The sequence below is a fragment of the Netta rufina genome (assembly GCF_964035555.1).
Source record: "Netta rufina genome assembly, chromosome: 3".
Classification (NCBI taxonomy): Eukaryota; Metazoa; Chordata; class Aves; order Anseriformes; family Anatidae; genus Netta; species Netta rufina.
The window spans coordinates 76582662-76603042 of NC_140125.1; the positions used below are offsets into that span (position 1 = coordinate 76582662).

General features: G+C 40.8%; 2 protein-coding genes across 2 annotated transcripts; both read right to left on the reverse strand.

The window, feature by feature from the left end:
* Positions 1-285: 285 nt before the first annotated feature.
* FAM162B (family with sequence similarity 162 member B) lies at positions 286-3957 on the reverse strand (the record flags this gene model as incomplete). The annotated part of the gene is made up of 4 exons (XM_084285309.1): positions 3840-3957; positions 3450-3561; positions 620-728; positions 286-384 (listed from the first exon to the last, which is right to left on the reverse strand). Exons 1-4 carry the CDS (start codon positions 3940-3942, stop codon positions 286-288), a joined length of 423 nt encoding a protein of 140 aa, XP_084141435.1. The 5' UTR covers positions 3943-3957.
* Positions 3958-8414: 4457 nt separating this feature from the next.
* On the reverse strand, positions 8415-19735 carry GPRC6A (G protein-coupled receptor class C group 6 member A; the record flags this gene model as incomplete). Its single annotated transcript, XM_084283506.1, has 6 exons — positions 8415-9535; positions 10495-10618; positions 12046-12258; positions 15101-15928; positions 17898-18201; positions 19542-19735. 6 exons carry the CDS (start codon positions 19733-19735, stop codon positions 8415-8417), a joined length of 2784 nt encoding a protein of 927 aa, XP_084139632.1.
* Between the last annotated feature and the right edge of the window lie 646 nt (positions 19736-20381).

Genomic DNA, 20381 nt, shown 5'->3' on the forward strand with positions numbered 1-20381 from the left:
AAGAGTTTTAGGGCAGACAGTGGAAACTAGGTCAGCCCATTACCTTCCATACTCAGGAAACTACCTCATCATCTTTGATATTAATTACTGGTTTTAATCATATGCAACAGGTAGGTACAGTATCTTTTAAGAAGACCTCAATTTCTTTCTGTGATCTTGTAATTACTATTGTTAGCTCCCTAGTGTGTGTAATAGTGCAGTTGCCCATTTATTGGTGAAATCCCTAACTGTTCTTGATAACAGTTAACTTTCCTTGTACAACAACATTTGGCACCTCACGTAAAGTTACTTCGTCTTTGACTCCGCTGCTAGCGCAGCCTCTTCCCGCCACTTGGCCTTCTTTGCCAAATTCAAGCTTGTTAACGACTCGTGACGTGCAGCAGCCTGCAGAAGCAAAGCACCTCCTTAAGAGTAATGTTGTGAATACCATCACTTGGGGAATGCTATCAGATCTTGGGAACCACCACCCACTTACTGCTTTATTTCCAGGGTAACAGGAACATTACCTGAGATTATGGCAGCTGTAAGTTGCTGCTCTTTGAATTTTCTCCATTAATTTCTCTCTGAATTACATCATTTCTAAATATGCTACATGTTAGCTAGCTAGCAATGTACTCACCTTCTTTGCTGAAGCAATCACTGCAAAACAGGCAACAATGGAAAGGCCAATCATGATGTAACAAGCTTTAACTCGAGCTTTGTTCCTTGCCCTGTCTAGCATCTCTGGCCTGCAATTAAAGTTTTTGAGTTGAATCATTTAAAAAAAAAAAAAAATCTCTCAAAACATCATGAACATCACCACTACAGAGTAAAAAATAAAGTAGCTTGTAAAGCAAGCATCTTTAGATTGCTATGATGTTTAGTTTTTTGCCACCCAAGAGCTTTGTATTTTGTGACCCTAATCCATTTCCAATAGAAAAACAACATGTAGTGTATTTAGGAACATTTTGAGCTAGGAAAAAAATGTTTATTGGTGTAGTAAGTATTTGCACTTAAATATTTGGGCTAATTGTACCAGAAATCCCACCTTAAATTCTATGTAAACATCGTGAAATGGGGGGAAGGTTATCTATTTTAATCTGATAGAAGAATACATGTATATGTGGTGTTAACAAGAAATGATGGAAGCAAGTTCCATGATTATTCAAAATAATCTTTATAAATAAATTGCTGTCGTACCTAACCTGTTAAGATGTCATCCTGTACACTGTAGGTTAGGGACTTTACATGCTTAGATTATGTGATTATAACAGTCTGTGTTGCTCTGAGCTAGAACTTTTAGTCAGTTCTTTAAAAAAGCCGCAGCTTTATTGTTTAAAGTTGGCAGCTGATGTCAGCCTGCTTGCTATTACAAGAACGCATACCTAAAGATTAATTTTCCTCATCATCAAAGGCAAAAGTAATGAAATCCGCCCTTGCTTTTGGCTGTAGTTGCTGTCAGAGAGGCATTCTGCAGCCCAGCAAGCTCTGTTGGTGCAGCTCCCGCTCACACAGTTTTTGGTTCCGAGTTTTTGGCTGCGTGCTGCTGAGCACCAGGAGTGCGGGACGTCTCCATATCACTACAGTCCTCACAAGGCTTTCAGCTAAGCCATCTCCTGAGCCAGGAGTTATACTTGGGAGTACTGTTTTTAGGATTTTCCAATGTAATACTGGCTACTGTGCACAATTTTCATATTTTCTTAAATTGACTTTATGTATGCACACATATATCCATTACTTCTCTAGAAGGCTTAATGGAATGGTGGAGGACAAGTCATGAGCAGCTATGCCACACTACCCCCATGCCCAACAACACACACACACACACACACGTTGTGTGTGGCAGGTTTCTTGTTGATAGCTGACAGTGCCTGTGGTTTTAAGTCACCACTTTTGTGGTGTACAGTGGTAAACACAACCTCTTTAAAACAAACCGCACTACAGATCAGTGCATAAAACCATTAATCTAGGATCCATTTGTAAGAACAAAAGCAAAACTGCAAATGTTATTAGTCTGGCTTATTAACCTAATCATATTTCATAGTACACTAATTGAAAATCTTCTGAAGCAGATTTTCACTTTCTCCTTGCTTTCTGCCTCTGCTTTAAGGAAAGCAGACCTTATTATCATCTCTAATTGCACATTAGGGCCTGTGTTACTCAACCCTTCATCGAGACTCTGGCTAAACCTGTGAATTCATAACAGCTCTTTGCTGTTTTTTTAAAAACATTTTGACCAAGGGCTACAGATTTGAGCCTTAGTACAAAATATCTTCAGTGGCTAGATTTTGTTTAAAGGTAACAGTATCTTGCATTCTTTATTGACAGTTAAACAGTGACACTGTTCAGCTTCAATGTCGTAAAATTAGCTTCATTTAGCATATTATGATGATTTTTAAAAAGACATCACTTGTGCAGAAAACAGAAAGTGGTGACATACCAGAAGCAAGCTGTTTGCATGTGTGTGGATCAGCAGAGGCATGAGCCTTTACAAACACCTCTCCACTATTTCAATTGTCCAGCCACTCAAAGCTTTTATAGCTGCCTGAACCTTTCCCTAAGGGAAGACTGTGGGATAAACATGGAGCAAGAGATGTCAGACCCTCTAGAAAGCTGCTGCCCAGCTTGGGAAACAGCAGCATTGCAGTCAGGAACAAACAGTAAGAGGAGCAGCTAGAGGATGCACTTGCTGTGCATGGCTCTGTATCCTGCTTGTGCTGAACCTACCACCCTAGGCAGGGACGTACTGTGATGACAAAAAGCCATGTCCCGGAGAGAGACACCATGGCAAGGCACCACAGCCTAAGAAAAAGGCAGCAGTTGGCATTGCAGGGGTTTCATACCTTCCCTTGGGGAACAGTAACTTCCACCAAGTTGAGGTGAGAAGCAGGTCAACGCAAGGCTAAGACCATGTCAAGTACTTGGTTTTCCTTGGATTTGCCTTGGGGAGGAAAAGATGTTTTTCTCATAACCTTTGTATCTATTTTTTTTTTCCATCAAATTCTTCTTCAAGCAATAATAAATTCTAATTTGGTTGATGTAATCATTCTGGGACTGTCAGCTCCCTTAGAGCCTTTATGGGAGCTATAAACAGAACACAGTTTACTAACAACTTCCTTCTCTGGTTACACATTAGGAATAAACAAAATAAACAAGCCATTTTATATATACACACACACACACACATTATCTACACAAACATACATGTGCACACAAACACACACATATATATATGACCAAGGCTATCTACCCGTGACCCAGTTCTTAAGCATAGACTCTGAGGTCTCCAATAAGGGATTCTTTTTCTTTCTAACCTATAACCTGCACAGGAAACTCTTCTGCCCTCTAATTTGTCTCAAAGCTTTTGGTATTGGAGCTGCTGGCTGGTTCAAACCCCTCGGAAAAGCTTCAGCTCAGGCACACCCCACCTCTTTCCCTTCGGCTCAGCAGGACCATGTCAGGACACTTACGGGATCCTTGGAGGAATCTCTTCTTCCGTCTTGAAGCGACCAGTCCAGAGGAGGATTTTTCTGTCGAACTTGGAGGGTTTGTAACTCGCAACCACCTTGTGAGCCTGCTCAGCTTGGAGATGAAAAACAAACAGCCCATGGCACCGAGGGAGCCTGCCAAGGGTGGGGTGGGAAGGGAACCCCTCTTCCAGCCCATTCTGGTCGCTGGGGGACTCAGCCGCCAGCGGGCATCTCCGGGGCTCTCCCCCTCCCTCCCACCTCACCTCTGGCCACCTGGGCCAGGAGGCGAAGAGAGGCGAAGAAGCCCCGAGCTGCCTCGCCCCACACCGTCCCCATCCCGCCTGGGAGCCCCGGTGTGACCGCGGCCCCCCGCAGCACCCCTGCCCTTACCGCGGCCGGCTCCGGGTCCCCGGGCGGGCCCCCCTCCGGTGGCGGCCGGGCGGCTCGGCGGGGCTGGCAGCAGCCGCCTGGGGCGGAGGCACGGCGGGAGCATGGCCGGGCCTGGCTCTGCACGGACACCGACACGGACACGGACACGGACACCGACACGGCCAGGGCTCCGCCTTGAGGGGCCGCCGGGGAAGCCGTCCCCCGAGGGGGGCCGCGGGCAGCCCGCTGCGAGGGGCGGCCCCTTGGGCCTCGAAGCCGGCCCCGAGAAGCCGCCTCTCGCCTCGCCTCGCCTCGCCTCGCCCGGCGCTGCCCTGCAAGCGTCGAGATGAAAACCACGCGAAAAGGGGGCCTCGGCGCAGGGTTGGCCCGGGTCCCTCAACACAGACCCGCGCCCATCACTGCCCCCGGGGGTCCCAGCACTGCCCCCGGGGGTCCCAGACCCCACACGACACGCTCTAGTGCTTATTTCAGTTGGAAAAGGGGGTTTTGGTGCTGTATTGTTTTGTCTGGGGGACTGGTTATGCATGTATTTGCTTTCAAGTCCTGGTCAGAGTTAACCTTTATTTCAAATAAAGACCAAAAATATCATCGGGGAAAATAAACAAGCAAACAACCGCAACAAATACTAAGAGAAAGACAAAAAGTCAGTGTAGAACTGAAGGCACGAGTCTGAAGCCTTGCATCGTTGGCAAGCCAGAACTTTGTTCCCTGTTTTCCAGCAACAGAGCCTGAGGTAGACAGCTCTTTCTGAAAGCAAGTTGTTGAGTAGAGAAAATCACAATCTTTTTCATCAGAATGGGTTCTAGCATCGTTGATATTAATCTATATATATACATATATATCTTTTGAACAACATTTCATTCTGGAAAAACATTCAAGAAAACTATTTTTTTTTTTTTTATTCAGTAAATAGTCCCGTGTTGATATTTTCTTACTCACACATAGTTTGCATTCTGAAATCATCAAAATAACTAAATGTCCTTATTATTGGAAAACCATCAAAGCCATTCCATTATCTAATACAAAAAAAAAAAATCCTCCCACATTTTATTTTGGAATTGAATTTCTTCCTGAAAACGAGCCATTATACATACAGAAAAACACGTTTCTTTGAGCCCTGTATAAAAGCCACACTCTGTCTTTCTCTTGTCTATGAAAAATACTGGTGATGAAGAACAAGTGCCTCTCTGCACACACACAGAGCAGCTCTGCCTTGTTTCAGAATGTCCTGAGGGAGACGGAGGAGCACCAAAAGAAACAACCTAGAGGATAAGACCAGGGTTATAGTCTGCCTGTAGCTCTTCTTCCAGCTCAGAGAGGCATAACATCATTCCTTGCTCCTGGAGACCCAGCTGGGAAGGGTGGGAAGATCCAGAACGGCTGGGGTGGGTCTGCTCAGCTCCACACACTGTGAGCAGCATCCCAGATCCTGCTCTTAGTCACTAGTAATGCTGGCGCCCTGTGCTTTCACTCATTGCTGTTCCAGCTGCAGTTGGCACAAGTGTAGGGAGGAAGCCCAGAGCTCAGGTAAGCAGTTCACAGCTGTTGCCAAAGGACATCAGAGCACAGAATGGTGCCAAAGATGAGGGACACCTGTGCTCCTGACATCTGCTGCTGCTGACATTGCTGCAGACATCTTCAGGGAGTTGTGCCCTGGAGGAGAGGGCTTGAGAAATTGGTGACCTTCACAGTCTTCATTCTCTCTAAGGATGTTGCACAGTTTCTGATACTGGCTTTAGAGGGCATTCAGTATTATTACAAGAAATAACATAAAACCATAATAGAGCAGCCTCCCACGGACGTCAACAAATAGCACTTCTATGCTTGACTTCTCTGGACAGCACTGTATTTGGGGACCATATGTCCTCTCCATCACTTTCAGAATTGAAAAACACAAAGATGGACGCGTTAGCACTCTGACCATTTGTGTTGGGTTCTTTTCAAAGTAAGAAAGCAGAGTGTGCCCTGAGCCAGAAAGAAGAGCAAACCTCTTCAGCCTACGCAGTCTGACCAATACAGACATTTAAAAACATACACAACACAGCTTGGTATCTCTCTCCCTCTCTCTTTTTCCTGCCAAGGCTAGCTAGTAAATCTGTTACATCCTCTCATCTAGATCTCATTGATTGTGCTTTACAGAGAAGATATGAGTAGCTGGAGAGGCAGACATAGCACACAGAAGTCATTAACAGAGGGGACTTGGTGGCACTACTGAAGTGGAGAAGTTTGTATGCAGTGGAGAGCTTCCTAGGAGAGGAGGAGGCATGGGATGTATTTAAAACTAGATCAGTAAGAAGAACAAAAACTTTTTTTTTTTCTTTTTTTTTTTTTTTCTTTTCATGCTTATTATTTTATGCTCTTCCCTTGGAATTCTGCCCCATGTGATGCCCTTCCTTAAAGATCACCTTTATAGACACCTTCATAGTGCTGTCATAGCTCTCCCAAGGCACTTTCCTCTATGTCCTGCAGGGGGAATCGCCCTCCCATGCTTGGCTGCCAACCTGAAGGACACTTGCAAAAAGCTCACAGATTTGCCAGGTGGAAGCACTGCTCAGGTAGGTGTGTTGCTGCAGTTCAAGGCCAACCCAAAGTTCATAGGGAGAGGTAAGGAAATTAAATAAACAAGCTCAATGTTAAATAACAACATGGCTTTAATCATCCCGTTTTTCGAGACATGATATGCTCACCACTTTTGAGAACAATAAATACACGTACAACGTTCTAGCCAAATTAGCTTTTCTAACCAGCTTAGCACTGAAAGTCACTGTGTGATGTAAGCTTCGTTTTCCTCTTTGAGGGAGAGACATTTTGCTGCACTGGCAGCCAAACTGTAGGAACTTTAACCTTAATCATACATAGCTTCGTATACCGAACAGTACTCATAACAACTGATGCATAAACAGCATTTATCACATAAATGTATGTGCATAAACCTTCATTCTTCTAATCAGCTACAGAAATAACATAACTGCTGAAATTTATATGTAATTTGGACTCTTGCCATTTAAATTACTTTAAAATGTCTTCACAGATGCATACAACGTATATGCTGACATCAAATAATTTCATTACCTGTGTCCATTGCTGAAATGTGATCCATAGATATTTTTAACAGAATCTTAGGAAAATCATATAGACATGGGTTGCAACATATAAACAGAAATGATAGAAAAACAGATATATTGTAGAAAACAATGTTTTATGTCTGTGTAACATCAAGTCTACTGAACTTCATTCTGGCTTGCCAGAGTGTCCAATTATTCCTGATCTAAACAAATGGACAAAACTGAAGAAGTTAGCATTCTTTCCCAGTAACACCCATAGAACATAAAACTGCAAACTATGATTTCTCTGGTCCAGGCTAGGGGTTTTATGAACACAGACAAGAGCTCTTCCCAGTCCCAGACTGGCACCACTGCTCTGCTGTTTAGTGTTTGAAGAACCCTTCCAGCCGTGGCCTTCTCAGCATGAGAAAGACTTTGCCATTCTTTGCCTTAGAGAGGCAGAACAGTTGTCCACTGAAAAATTCCTCCTTCTCGGAGTGTACCACTCGCACAGAAGATGCTGCGTACCTATAGTCACGGAGCCTCAGAGACTCTGCCAGTGCAGTTGACTGCAGTTCATTCCTGCATGATTTTGATGTATTGGAATAGTGCATTACTGTGTTCTTGTTGAAAATTAGATTTTTTTTTTAAACGTGTATCAAGGAAACTAAAATTCCCAGGATGCATTCATGTTGATTCTGGTCATTGCATTATTCATGCTAAATTGATGTTCATAAGTTTTGAACTGACAGCACACCTGGGGACATGCATAACAGGTCCTCTCTCTGCATGAGTCACAGGAGTTGCATGAGATGAATCAATGTGTCTCCTCTTAGTATAGGTAAAAAGTAGATGAACACACATTTAACTATAGAGCACCAGAGAAATCCTTCAATTTTTATATAGACCTATCTCTAGCTCATTTTCACCCTGGTAAATACACGGAATTTTGAAAGTTGCTGTAGCACACATCTGGAATAAGGCATGTAATTTTGGGCAGAGATTTATTTATTTATTTATTTATTTAAAGAAAAAGGATTCACATGTACCAAATGAAAATGGTTACTCTTGGATGTTCATAAGAATGGAAAGCTTATCTTAAAAGTGGAGATTAAAGGACTGAGCTTGTTTATCCTAGCAAAACAAAGGCTAGGAGGGAGCTCTGTTTGATCTGTAAAACAGACCTGGGTGAGAAGAAAACCTCCTTAACCAATTGGGCAGCAAAGACATAAGAAAAGGTGGTGTAAGCCCATATGTGCATGCCTATTTTTCTGTGAGAAGTAAAACCTTCCTAACACTTCTGCCTGGCTCAGAGGGCCTGTGGGTTGGGAGTGGGATGGGGAAAAGGAGGGAGATGCTGGACCCTGTGACCAGGCAAAGCCTTTCAAGCTTATCAATAAGTAACTGCTAAAGTGCTGGAGGAATTTCGGGTGGTCTGTTCTCCTTGGGGGGTACCGAAAGGAGGGAGACCTGAAAAAGGAATGGCTCACTAAAATAGCTTTTCATCCTCCAATATTTCAGCGCTGACCAGTCATATGCTGGACAGTCTTTTCCTGGACACACGCCTTACTGCACTTTTAGGAAGAATTTTCTCTTTTATTTGCTTCTGCCCAGGCACTTGAAAATGGCAGTTTCCATTTGCAGAGTTTTTCTCAGCTTTACAGGAGCCTGAGACGGTAGCTTGGGAACTGGAAGACTTTGAATCCAAGGAAATCTGGCTAACAGCAACGCTGCCTGCGCTCTTGGAAGAGTACGTGTAAATCATCTTGAGAAAGGCAGACTTCGTGTTTGTTTCTTGCTTGTAAATTATGATATAGCACTTAGGAAGAAACGTACAACAGAGAATCCCATAATTGGATATTAAAACAACAATGATTTCCACTGCTGGCAGGTATTTGCCAAACGTAGTTGCATAGACAGGGATAAATACAATCCATGCTATAAAGTAGATTAGCATGCCAAAGGTTATGAACTTAGCTTCATTGTAGTTCTCTGGTAACTTCCTGCCTTTAAAGGCAAATATGAAACAGATGAAGGCTAGAGCAGCTATGTAGCCCAACATAATCCCAAAAGCTACAATAGAGCCCTCATTACACTCCAGAATTATTGATCTTGGAATTGAGAAATTTTGCATTACGAAAGGCGTCCTAAATACTAGCCAGCAGGTGCAAATGATAACTTGAATCCCAGTGCAGGTGACCACAATGGGAATAGGTTTATATGCACATTTCAGGACATTCTGCAGCTTGGGATCAAAACTAAAGGCTAGTAAAATTTTTAGCGACTTTATTAAAATACATGAAACACAAAGTGCAAAGCTTATGCCAAAGAGGGATTGCCTAGTTTTGCATTTGAGTTCTGTGGGTTCACCTATGAAGAAGATGGTGCTTAAAAAAATGCAGAAGTGGCTGAGGAGGATAACATAGCAGACAGTTAAACCTCCGGATGCCTTTACAACCGGCGTGTTCAAGTTTTTAGTAAATATGATACTGATGGAGAAAATCAGCACAACCCCAAAGCTAGAGAGGAGGAGCAGGAAAATAGCAAACCAGTCAGTCCAGCTGAGGAACTGGATCGTCTTCCTGTAGCACGTAGTACTGTTCACAGGAGCCCAGTAGGTTTTGTTGTGGCACCGGTAGCAGTAATCCATATCTGAAAGCAGAAAAAAGGAAGATAAATTCAGAACCCACAGTAAATCTGATGGCTCTGGCTGCTGCTGACACAGTCCTGGCAGAGGAGCTGGGGCCCCAGGGAGCCAGCAGTGGCTAGCTCTGGAAAGACACAGTGAAACCAGGGTGGTAGTTTGGGATTGAATTGGTTGTCCACCCAGAAAGGAACTGTGTTTCTTTCATCCACCTAGTCTTACAAGAAAAAAATACTTTCTCTTCTCAGAGATTTTTTGAAATACAACAGCAAGAATAAACATTGCTGTAGATTATGCTTTCAAAGAGAGCTTTTTCTGTAAAATTCCTATTGCCCAATAGGGAGAAATTTCATTATTATTTGAGTAGAAAAGGGGATAAAAAGTAATTTCTTTCTGCTAGCTATCAATATTTTTAAAGACACCAAATTTCTTAATTTCTTCTCTCTCCTCTGTATTTACTCTCTGACATTTAAAAACTTTACTCACACTACAAATGAACCGGCAGTAAAGTACACATCGGATTTGACACTAGAAAATACTACTGTATGGTCATATCTGACTTCACAGTGCTCCTGTTTAAGATTAAAAAAAAAAAAAAAAAGTGCCAGCATGCAAAATAGTTAACTTCATATTTCCACTAGGCTGGCTGTCCTGCAGAAAGATATGGAAGCAAGGCTCTATTTTCATGTGGTCTCAGGAATGTCAGCCAGACTTTCCATCCAAATCAAGGATAGTGCTAGTCAACTGTAAAATCTGATTGTTTAAAGCTTGGTCTTCTAAAAGTATTTAAACCAAGTTTTATATGTTGAAGAGTGTTCTTCCCTTTCATATTTCTGAAACCAAGCATAAACAAATATTTTAATCTCATTCCAAAATTATACCCAAGGTTTCCAAGGCTCGTTATACACAAACCAAACAATTCCATTGATTTCTAAATCAGCTTTTATTTGGATCACAATTCTTTTACCTGTTTGATTGCTGTAATGGTTTTCCGGGCAGTAAACACATTCGTAGCAGCATGTGTGTGGACTTTCTGTAACCTTTTTCATCTGTCCTGGTCTGCAATGCTGGGAACATGTTGATCGAACCTTCTGCAGTGAGCAGAGAATGAAATATATATCAATCAGCTCAGGTGTTACTAATTACAATGAACTCTTAAAATAGCCCTCCAGTAACACTATGGTTTGAAATCTCTTTTTGTATCTAACATATTGTAAGGGAATCTGAAAATGATGTTGTAAAAAGGCAATGTAGGCAATGTTTCTTGCATTTTCTCCACACGCTCAAGAAGTGACAGGATGGGGCATTATCTACCTGATAATTTTATTATTTTTTTTGGCCCTACTTCAGTGTGATTTTCTATACCTTTAAAAATCCACATCCAGCTTTGAAACTAGAAGTTAGGCTTCTAGGATCCATATCCATATCCAGAGAAAGCCCAGAAGCCTCTGAGAGGGGAGTCGGGTGGACCACATCACAAGTGCGGTCCTGACACCCCGGGACATACACCCCAGCTCTGTGGGTGCATTGAACCACAGCTCTAACATGCCTCACCCTCAGCAGACCACCCCTGAATTTCCAAGCCCCACTCTTAAGTGTGTGATCAGGGCCTTCTCACAAGGCCTGAGTTCAGGTCCTTCTTCCAAAGACAAGTTTTATAAAATGGAGAAGCAGTCCTGAGGGACACTGCTGTTTCTTCTCCCTCCCAGATGGGGCTCACAAACAGATGGAGGCATTTCCTTGCCATCCTGGGCTGTGCCACAAAAAGGGACAAAATGTGAAGTCCTCTTCTATCCTCAGCCTTTCCTGCTGGCTGAGGCTTCACATAAAAACTATATTCATCCCACCCAGTGAACTGCCTTTCCTCTGTCCTATTAGCAGCGAGTGCTTTGCAGCACAGCCACATTCGGTTAGAGCTACACAATAAACCAAAGCCTTCACCCATGCACAGATGACATTACCCAGCTGGAACTGGCTGGGGCCACCCACCAGTCCTGTCTACACCAGTGCCAGGGCTCCAGATGGTGCTGCCTACCTCATACTCTTTCAATTGTGCTGACCCCAGCTCTAACAGGAGTAAATAATCAACAAGACTTTTTTTTTTTTTTCTTTTTTTTTTTTTTTCCCCAACATTAAAGTCAGCAGATATGAGTCTTCATGTACAAAACAAATGGTTGCCTTATGTAAGAGAGGGTACATTTATAAGTATTTTCCATTTTAAAACCCAATTCAAGATTCTGGAATAGCATCCTTAGGACAGATTAGCTTCGAAACCTCTCAAGAGCATTCTGGAGAAATAACTCAATTTCAAATCACTGAGCCTGCTTACAGGCTCAAGTACTTCTCAAAATATATAATGGTAGTTGAATATATCCAGAGAGGATGCTTCACTCCAAATGGAAAACATGAAAGTACATGAGAGATTTCTAGCTGACACATATTTTAGTTGTGACTAACAGAGGAAGAAAAACACATATGAAGCAAATTTCAGGTGTTATGTCAACAAACTGAAGGTTACCTTTAAGTTCAGAAATTCTTTCTTTTTCTCATCATCCTCAAAGATAAAGTCACCTTTCTCTGTGTCATATTCTGCCATAGTGGTGATTTCCATGTGACCATCAATTTCTTTCCAGAGAAGTACATCATAACTAGTTCTCATATCTCCTTTGGAGTCAAACTTGATTTTTTTATCATCATCGATGACTCTAACTTTTTTGAGTTCTTCAAGGAGCTGAACAGAAGAAATGATGACATATCAATATCATTTCAGTGGGATACACTCAATACTTTTAGATATATATGCTAATATCAAATGAAAAAAATATATTGCTTTTTAGGAGTGAAAAAAAATCTTAAAAGGGATCTGTATAACTGTTAATCTGACATCCTATACAGATTTACATTATTCTGACAAACCTGTTGGCTTAAAAAAAAAATACTATTAAGCACAAATAATCATTTCTTAATTCTATGCAATGTCTACAAATAGCCATGTTCATATTTTCCTTTCCAGCCTTGGAGGTTTTGGTAAAATGTTGGGAAAAAAAAGATTTTGCCTTCAGGAAACAATGGCCTTTGGGACTTCCCTTCTTGTAAAGAATGACTGTGAATGAAGCTCCTGTTGTTACTGTACTGTCAGCAAAGTAGATATGGACAACATTTCCTTCCAGAGTAAGGAAGGAAATTGGCAACCCAGACTTCTTCACCCAGACTTCCTCCCCCAGGGTCTGGAAATATCTACTTTAGTATTGTTTTCACCCGTGACTCTTATACTTATTGCAAGGTGGGACACCAAGTCGTGAAATGAACACTAAATGCCAGCTTGCTCAGATGAGGTGGTATACAATAACAATGGACAGCAAGGCTATATTTGATAAATCACAGGAAATATCAAAGCAAGCACTCTTTGATAAGACAACTATCCAGCTTAATGTTACAACCCATTCTGTACAGTAGGGTGAAATTTCTCTTTACATTATCACAAACAGTTTAAAAAGTTCTGTGTGAATCTAGAGAAGGAGAGATTAAGGCTCATATTACCTTCTCCCCATTGACAAGGAGACCATAAAAAGTCCTTCATTAGCCACTATGGCTCCTAATTAAAGCAAAGGCTTTATCCCTTTGCTAGCTTAACAATTTTTAGTAATAGGGGTTAATTAATGAGAAAAAACTCCAAGGTTTTGGTGAATGGCTGAATGTAACTGCCTTTTGAAAAGCACAATCTTACATAGATCTTTCTGTGATAGTCGTAGCATTTAAAGAAAATGCTGACAAATATATGACTTTAAAAGTCTCTGGCATATATATGTATAAACAAATCTGGCATGTGTTATTTTTTCAGATATAACATCACTTTTATGAGAGTTCATACATTCTCACTGCATATCTACAAATTTATGAAAAACGTAAGTGTGCTTTTAAATGATATTTCATTTTAGTTGAACATTGCAAAGTCTTGTGGGATTGAACAGGATTTTTTTATTGTTGTTGTTCTGTATCCTCAGGCTACTCATTTATTTTTTTCTCATCTCCACTTTTTCAATTTCCCTAAAAAACTATGGAAACAATAAAACTTTTGGAATACATCTTGAGCTTCAGACAGAAAGAGCTAATAACTAGCTACAGTATGATTTAATTGATATTTATTTTTGCATGTGTTTAATAGCAATAACAGTGCTGTTTCTCTGTATGTGGAGATAAGTGATAAGGATTAGTTGCATCCCTAGCTTTAAGTATGCTGATTTCTGAAGGGTTTTAGTTTAGTGTAGAGAAAATGTATTATGAAAACAGCACAGGGAGAATAACTCTCTTTTGGTTTACTTCATGAGTTCTAAGCCTCTTAACAGGACTTTTAATTTAGGTGGTTTGGGATTTAATTCAGTAATGATGAATTCAACATCCCCTGTAGATCAGTCCTGAATTTGTCCCATCTGCATTTACAAATTCATGTAGGAGTTTGATTGTTACTGGGTGTTTTTTTTTGGGGGGGGAGGGGTTGTTTGTTTTTTTTCAAATCTCCTATCTTGGTTTGACCTGCCCTGACCCATGATAAGAGGTCAGAGCAAGTCAGAGTGGTTCAGTAGATGTTTGACTTTTAAATGAACTTTTGTTTAATCCTCTGAGTAAAAGTGTGTAAAAGTGAATACTTCTGAGCAGGTTCTCAGGTAAAAGGTCAGGTCAGGTTTACTCGTCTGATTTTTCCTGTCCTTTTCCCACTCAGTAGAGTCTGATAACAAGTACCTAACCCATCTTAAGAATTGTGCCACATTTTCCTACCAGTCACTTCAATATAAATCAAGATCAGAAAGAAGAATGGTCTGTTGCTTTTTCAATTTCAAGTAAAGATTCGTTATAGAGGTATATAAGCTGGACATGGACAAACTGGGGACACAGAGGGGGAAATTGAAACTCTTTGGGAAACTCCTCTTCTGTACCATCCCTGTCACTCAAGAGCACTTGGTGCTGAGTGTTACAGTGGTTTGCAGCAACAAGGCCAACCATCAGTAGCAGAACAGATGATAAGTCAGCCATAGATTGACTATAGATTTCTATTCTATCCTGCACAGGTAGCTAGTAAGTTAGCAAGCAGACTACAGACTGGAGCCTTCATCCAAGCTGGTGCCTTCTCTGCATGCCCTTTAAAGGTGATGTGGGAAGAGTTGGGGTAGCTATTGAAGCCCAGCAGCTAACGATCCCATCCACATTGGTGGAGACAGGCATTTCCAGCTGCTGCTGCTGTATCCATGAGGAAGGAGATGGTGGGTGTGAATTGCAGTAATTCTTCTCTATCTATAGCAGGACACAGCCATAGCTTAGCACCTGGAGCTTCTGTGTCTGCAGGGGCCAAAACAAGGAAGGCAAAACTGGCTTTCAACACTGCAGCAATTGGCAACTGTTGCTCTGGCAGAAGGATTGTGATTTCAGTTGGCCCATGCAGTGGTGAAGAAAGGCAGGAACAGGAATAAAAAGGCATTTTGGTACAAGGACCAAGCCAGCAAACCCAGGAATGTGGGAGGAAAAATGAGAAGGAAGTTACGTAGAGAGAATGACACCTGAAAGAATTAACATCATACCTCCCAGGGAGTGAAAGCAGAGGGATCCTTGCAGTTTCTGTCTTTGCATTGCCCTTTAATGGCGTGAGCAATGGCATAGACTGCAAGTATAGTACTATGGATAAATCCAGGTTCAATGTTGGCATTCAAAAAGTCATCTCTCCAGATGTGTTGTTTATTCTCAACATTTTGCATCAGATCATCCTGGGATTGATTTGAAATGCACATTTGAAAATCATAATATTCCAGGTGTGCACAGACTGACAAAAGCATAATATATTCACCTAAAAACTTGTTGTTTTCAGTGGGCTTTTCATGAAGGTTCTTCAGAAAGTCTTGGAATGTGGATATGTCTCCACTCTTAAATCCAAATCCCACAACAGTTCCCAGCTGTCTGATATTGGGCATCGTACTGATTTTCACTGCTGTTGACCAGTTATCACTTGCAATCCAGATTTTATTTACATTTCTCTCAATTGCCTTCTTAAATAGCTTGAGCACGTGGAACTGTCTCATAAAGACTACAATAACATTTACTCTCGTTTCCTTGACAATCTTCTCGACTGCATGATCAACTTTGGTGTGAAAGGTTTTGTCAGAGAGATAGGCAGGCAGCAGTTCTTTAAAAGCTATGCAAACATTGTTTGACATGGCCTGGACCCCAAAGCTCTCCAGAGCAAAGCGCCCGTTGTCATCATCAGTGACTATTACTCCGATCCAATTCCACCCAGACTCACGGATCAGGTGGGCCATTGCTCTAGTCTGGTGGAAATCACTGGGGATAGTCCTGAAGAATGAAGGAAACCGGATTTTGTCACTGAGGATTTCAGCCGACGATGCAGGACTGACCTAAGGAGGAGAGAACAGTTAGGTTATGGAAGAGCTCTCCTCCAAAGGATGCTGAGACACCCAAAGCTGCCACGACTTCTTCATCCCACCTGACCCGGGGCTCCCTCCTCCCGTGACTAAGCATGACCAAGGTGCACCCAACTGGGGCAGAATTCCTCACCCTGCTGTTAGGATGCAGACCCATGCCTGGTACCATTTCCACTCTTTTCATCCTCATGCACCTAATTGCTTTGGTGAAGGCAGAGAATAAAACCTTTCAAAATACTTATGACAGGTATGCTGGTATAAGGATTTTGCTTTAATCTGTTGAGATACCATCAGCATGCTGTTCAAGACAACACTTAAAACACTAGAAGTGCTCAAATGTTGTTGGAGTTATTCAAATTTCTAGTACACTTACATTTTGCAGTATTTTTCTAACACTGAGTATATTATATTTCACCCACCATATACTTTCTCTCCAAAATTTAATTAGTGTATTTTAGAGGGGTCATAAGGTCTGTTAGAAGAGCCTACTGGAAAAAAAAAAAAAAGGTACTGAAGAATAATATAATCATTCTTAATTCTTTCATGTAAAGAAATTATTCTTTTTTTGTTTTGTTTTGTTTTTGTTTTTGTTTTTGTTTTCTCTTGTGAATGTAGCAAGAAAAAATATAGTTGGAAAGTTTTTATTAAAATCTATTTGCTTTTTGATACTTGTATAATTCCTTCCTTCCTTCTTTCCTTTTTCCCTATACTTGTGTTTCCTACATTGCTTGACAGTTCCTAAACAATAAATCTAAACTTTCCAAAATGAGAGCCACCTATTTGGAGAGATTGCCAAACTTAATGCTGTCAGCAGATTACTATCAGTATTAATCCCCTATTGATAATAGTCTACTATTGACAATGTCAGATGTTATAGATGAGAAAAATCTGCTGAGTCACCTTTTCCATCTCCATGTCACAATACATATTTGTTTCATCACTTGCCTTTTAATTAAGTTGAAGTGTGGCATTTTAATTTATATATCAACTATAGTTCCTATGGTGAATCTGGAGATCATAATTATTTCCTACAATTGCAGAGGAAAAGATTCAGTTAGAATTATATTTAGTTCAGATTTTAAGTATTTTGCAGGTTTATTTAATATGTTGCTACTTTGCAGTAAGATAATATATGTTAAATTACCATACCTAACTTGTGGCAGAAGATGGTGTGGAGGTGGATCTCCTGTTTCATTGTTGACAGCAAGTCCTGGCTTTGACCCCAACTTCTCTACAGGAGTTAAAGTGGTAGCAGAAGCACTGGCCTAAGTGCGAGCATGGGACTGTATGCACTAGTACTAGCACTAGACAGGTTGGAAATAGAGAAGGGTGTTTTGGGAAGGACCAGTGCAAATCTACAGGGTTGTATTCCTTCTCTTCTGCAGCTCCTTGAAGAGCAGCAGAACTAAAACTGTATTTTAGAGCAACATTTCTCTAAACATTTCCAGACTCCAAAATCCAATCTCTCACAGGCAGGAGAGAATTTCCAAATTCTGGCTGAATTAGATTGTGCCTTGGCTTTTAACTTGGGATTGGGCATTTTTATATTCACTGCCAGCTAAACTAGACACAGTGGGTGCAATTTGGTTGCCTGAACAAAGGCACTGAGTGGCAACTGAAGTACTCTAAAGTAACCATCACAGCAAAGCAGGACAATCCAGTGGTGCTGCCAGGCTGATAAAAACACAGTGCCATGCTTGAAGACCATATGGAGGGGTGTACCTTGGGCATATAAAACAGCCCTACCTGCCTTTGTTTAGGCAAGTGGATCAAGCCTTCCATTTGGAGTTCAATCTCACCTCTCCTGATGTTCTCAGGCTGAGTCAAATCCTGCTGTATAACAAAGATGTGACTCGCAATCCCTCTAATCAGAGCCACGTCTTCTTCTAGCCATGGTAAATTTGACCCTCTGTCCAAAATGAAATAATTCCCTCAGACCTACCTGTGGGATTAGTTGCAATGCCAGCAGCCTTGAAACTGCCATTGACACCTCAGAGTAACTGGCTCCAGCGACTGCCTTAATTCTTGGTATGTAGTCTGAATAGTTACACTTGAACTCTACAATATCCTTAGAAGAATTGAATTTAGACAGGAACCTCAGAGTAGATGCCATGGCTTTTGTAACTTCTGCACAGGTGTCATAGATTTCATAGCCCAGAGTAACTCCAGATAATAATGTCGAATTGTTGATCATTTCAATAGCATGTATCATTGCAAGTGTCTGAAGAAAAACTTGAATTTCGAAGCTGTCAGGAAACACACAAGTTTCGTTTTAGAAAAACATTTCTAGGATTAAGGCTGAAGCACAGTTTGTTTGTGTGTTTGTTTGTTTGTTCTTTGAGCATATCCTTTAGAATTTGACAGTTATTGAAAGAAAATTACATTTAATGCAATTTGCTTGGGTTTAGTGTACAAAACAAACAAACAAACAAACAAGTGAACAAAAAACCAGAAATCATATATTTTGTCTCACCTAAATAGAAAAACAAGCAAAGTCAAAAAAAAAAAAAAGTAAACTATGCTTGAATAAAAATGCTTTTCTGAAAAATTGGTGCTAAAACCATTTTTTTTTTACAGTATGTGAAAATTTGCAAGTGATATCAACAAGTATTTGTCAAAGCCAGTGAGGCTGTTGCAATTTGTTCCATCTGACCCAGCAAGCATATTTTTAAAAAATGAATTTATTTTCAACAAAAGCTTGAAGCAAAGAGATGACTAAATATTTCAGAATAGAAGAAGAAATTTCAGAGGTTGATGTCTTCCAGTGGTTGCATAAACATTCCTAAAGCCTCTGTAAACCTGACAAATTTAGTACAGCTTTTGTCCTCCCTGCCAGTGGACATGATAACACTTTCTTAATCAGAAATGTGCTACAACAGGCTGCCTGCAATGCAACCAATGGTCATCTCAGGTTAGGGTTTCTGAAGTTACAAGTCTTACAAACCAAAATAAATTTCAAATAGTCTTGAGACAACTTAAGACTTATTTTGATGTACATTCGAAAGCTGAACTCGCACATGACATGGTGTCTGTGTTTCCTATCCCGTAACATAATGTCGTAATTTTAGTACAAGATGTAATAACTACAGTGATTACAACAATTACAATCTAGTCAGCAATGTGCTATCACAGATTATAAGTGATCTGCCCTGTGGGGTGAGCTACATACTTCTGTATGTGCTTAGATAAAATAGAGAAGACTGCTTGTGATCAAACCAGCTGGTTGCAACTTCATAACAAATAATGAACTGCACAGCAGACTAGTTTAGACATATAGCCAAAAATTGGTATTTACAGGGCAATTAAATGATTGTTCAGCACAAACCTCAAAGGCTATTTGATTAAATATGAAGACTGAAATAGGATCAAATAATCATTCCCTTCATCAGACAGCCATAATATTTTCTACTGTAATTTTCCCATTCTTTGTCATTGTGTTACATAATTATTGATTTATTTGATGTCTAACGTCTTCTTAAAGACTGAGAAATGCAAGAGAAACAGATTTTGTTGATCTTAATATGAGAAGTGTAAGCCAGATGCCAGTGATCTCTTCTGTAATGTATGTAATTTTCATGTTACTCACCCAGCACAGTTCTGAATGACTGGCTTGATGGGATGCTCTTCTGGATGCAGCATTTCACTGTGAACTGCAAACAAGCCTCCTATAACAATGTCTCCTGGAGAACTGGCACCCACAAAGTCATCTGTATTCTGGCAAGAGGAGGCGATGTCAGCGCTGATCACAAAGCAGACGATCAGAAAGCTAAATATTGCCATGTTTCTAGTTCACTTGTTCACTACCAGCTTTAAGTCCATTAAGCTAGCCACAGTGCCAACAAGTGTTCCTATGTCATCTATAAACAGCAGCGAAAGAAAAAGTCTGTGCTCAAAAGTTAGTCACACCTCATAAGGTGCTTGTATTTGCTTGACTGACTCAGGCTATTTTGCTGTCACAGAAAGCGTGAGGGTGCAGGGGCGTGAGAGTAAAAGAGGGAGGGAAAAAAATAAATGAGTTCAGGAGGAAGTGCTAAACGTTGAATCTATTCTGCCGTGTCCAAAGATTATTGGACTTACATGTAATCTGAAAAATGCAGTAAGTATTTTGGTGTAAATTTGGGCTTGACTTGAACACTTTCCAGCTGAGTGCAGGGCAATGAGTCACCACATAACATGGCAGTGATATTACTGTGGTTAGGTCTAGTCCAAACAGTACTGCAAAAAAAGACCCTCTCACCACAGTGGGCTTCAGATCAGACTGTGGTCTAAAAACAGGCAAACAGGAAAAATTAAAAAAAATATATAAAAAAATCTACCTTTCTCTTTTTTTTTCAACCAATTTTATTTTATTTGTACAAAAATGGTTTGGAAAAGCTTATCTTCATGGTTCTGATGCAATGCAGCTTTCTGTGACTTCAGCCAGCTT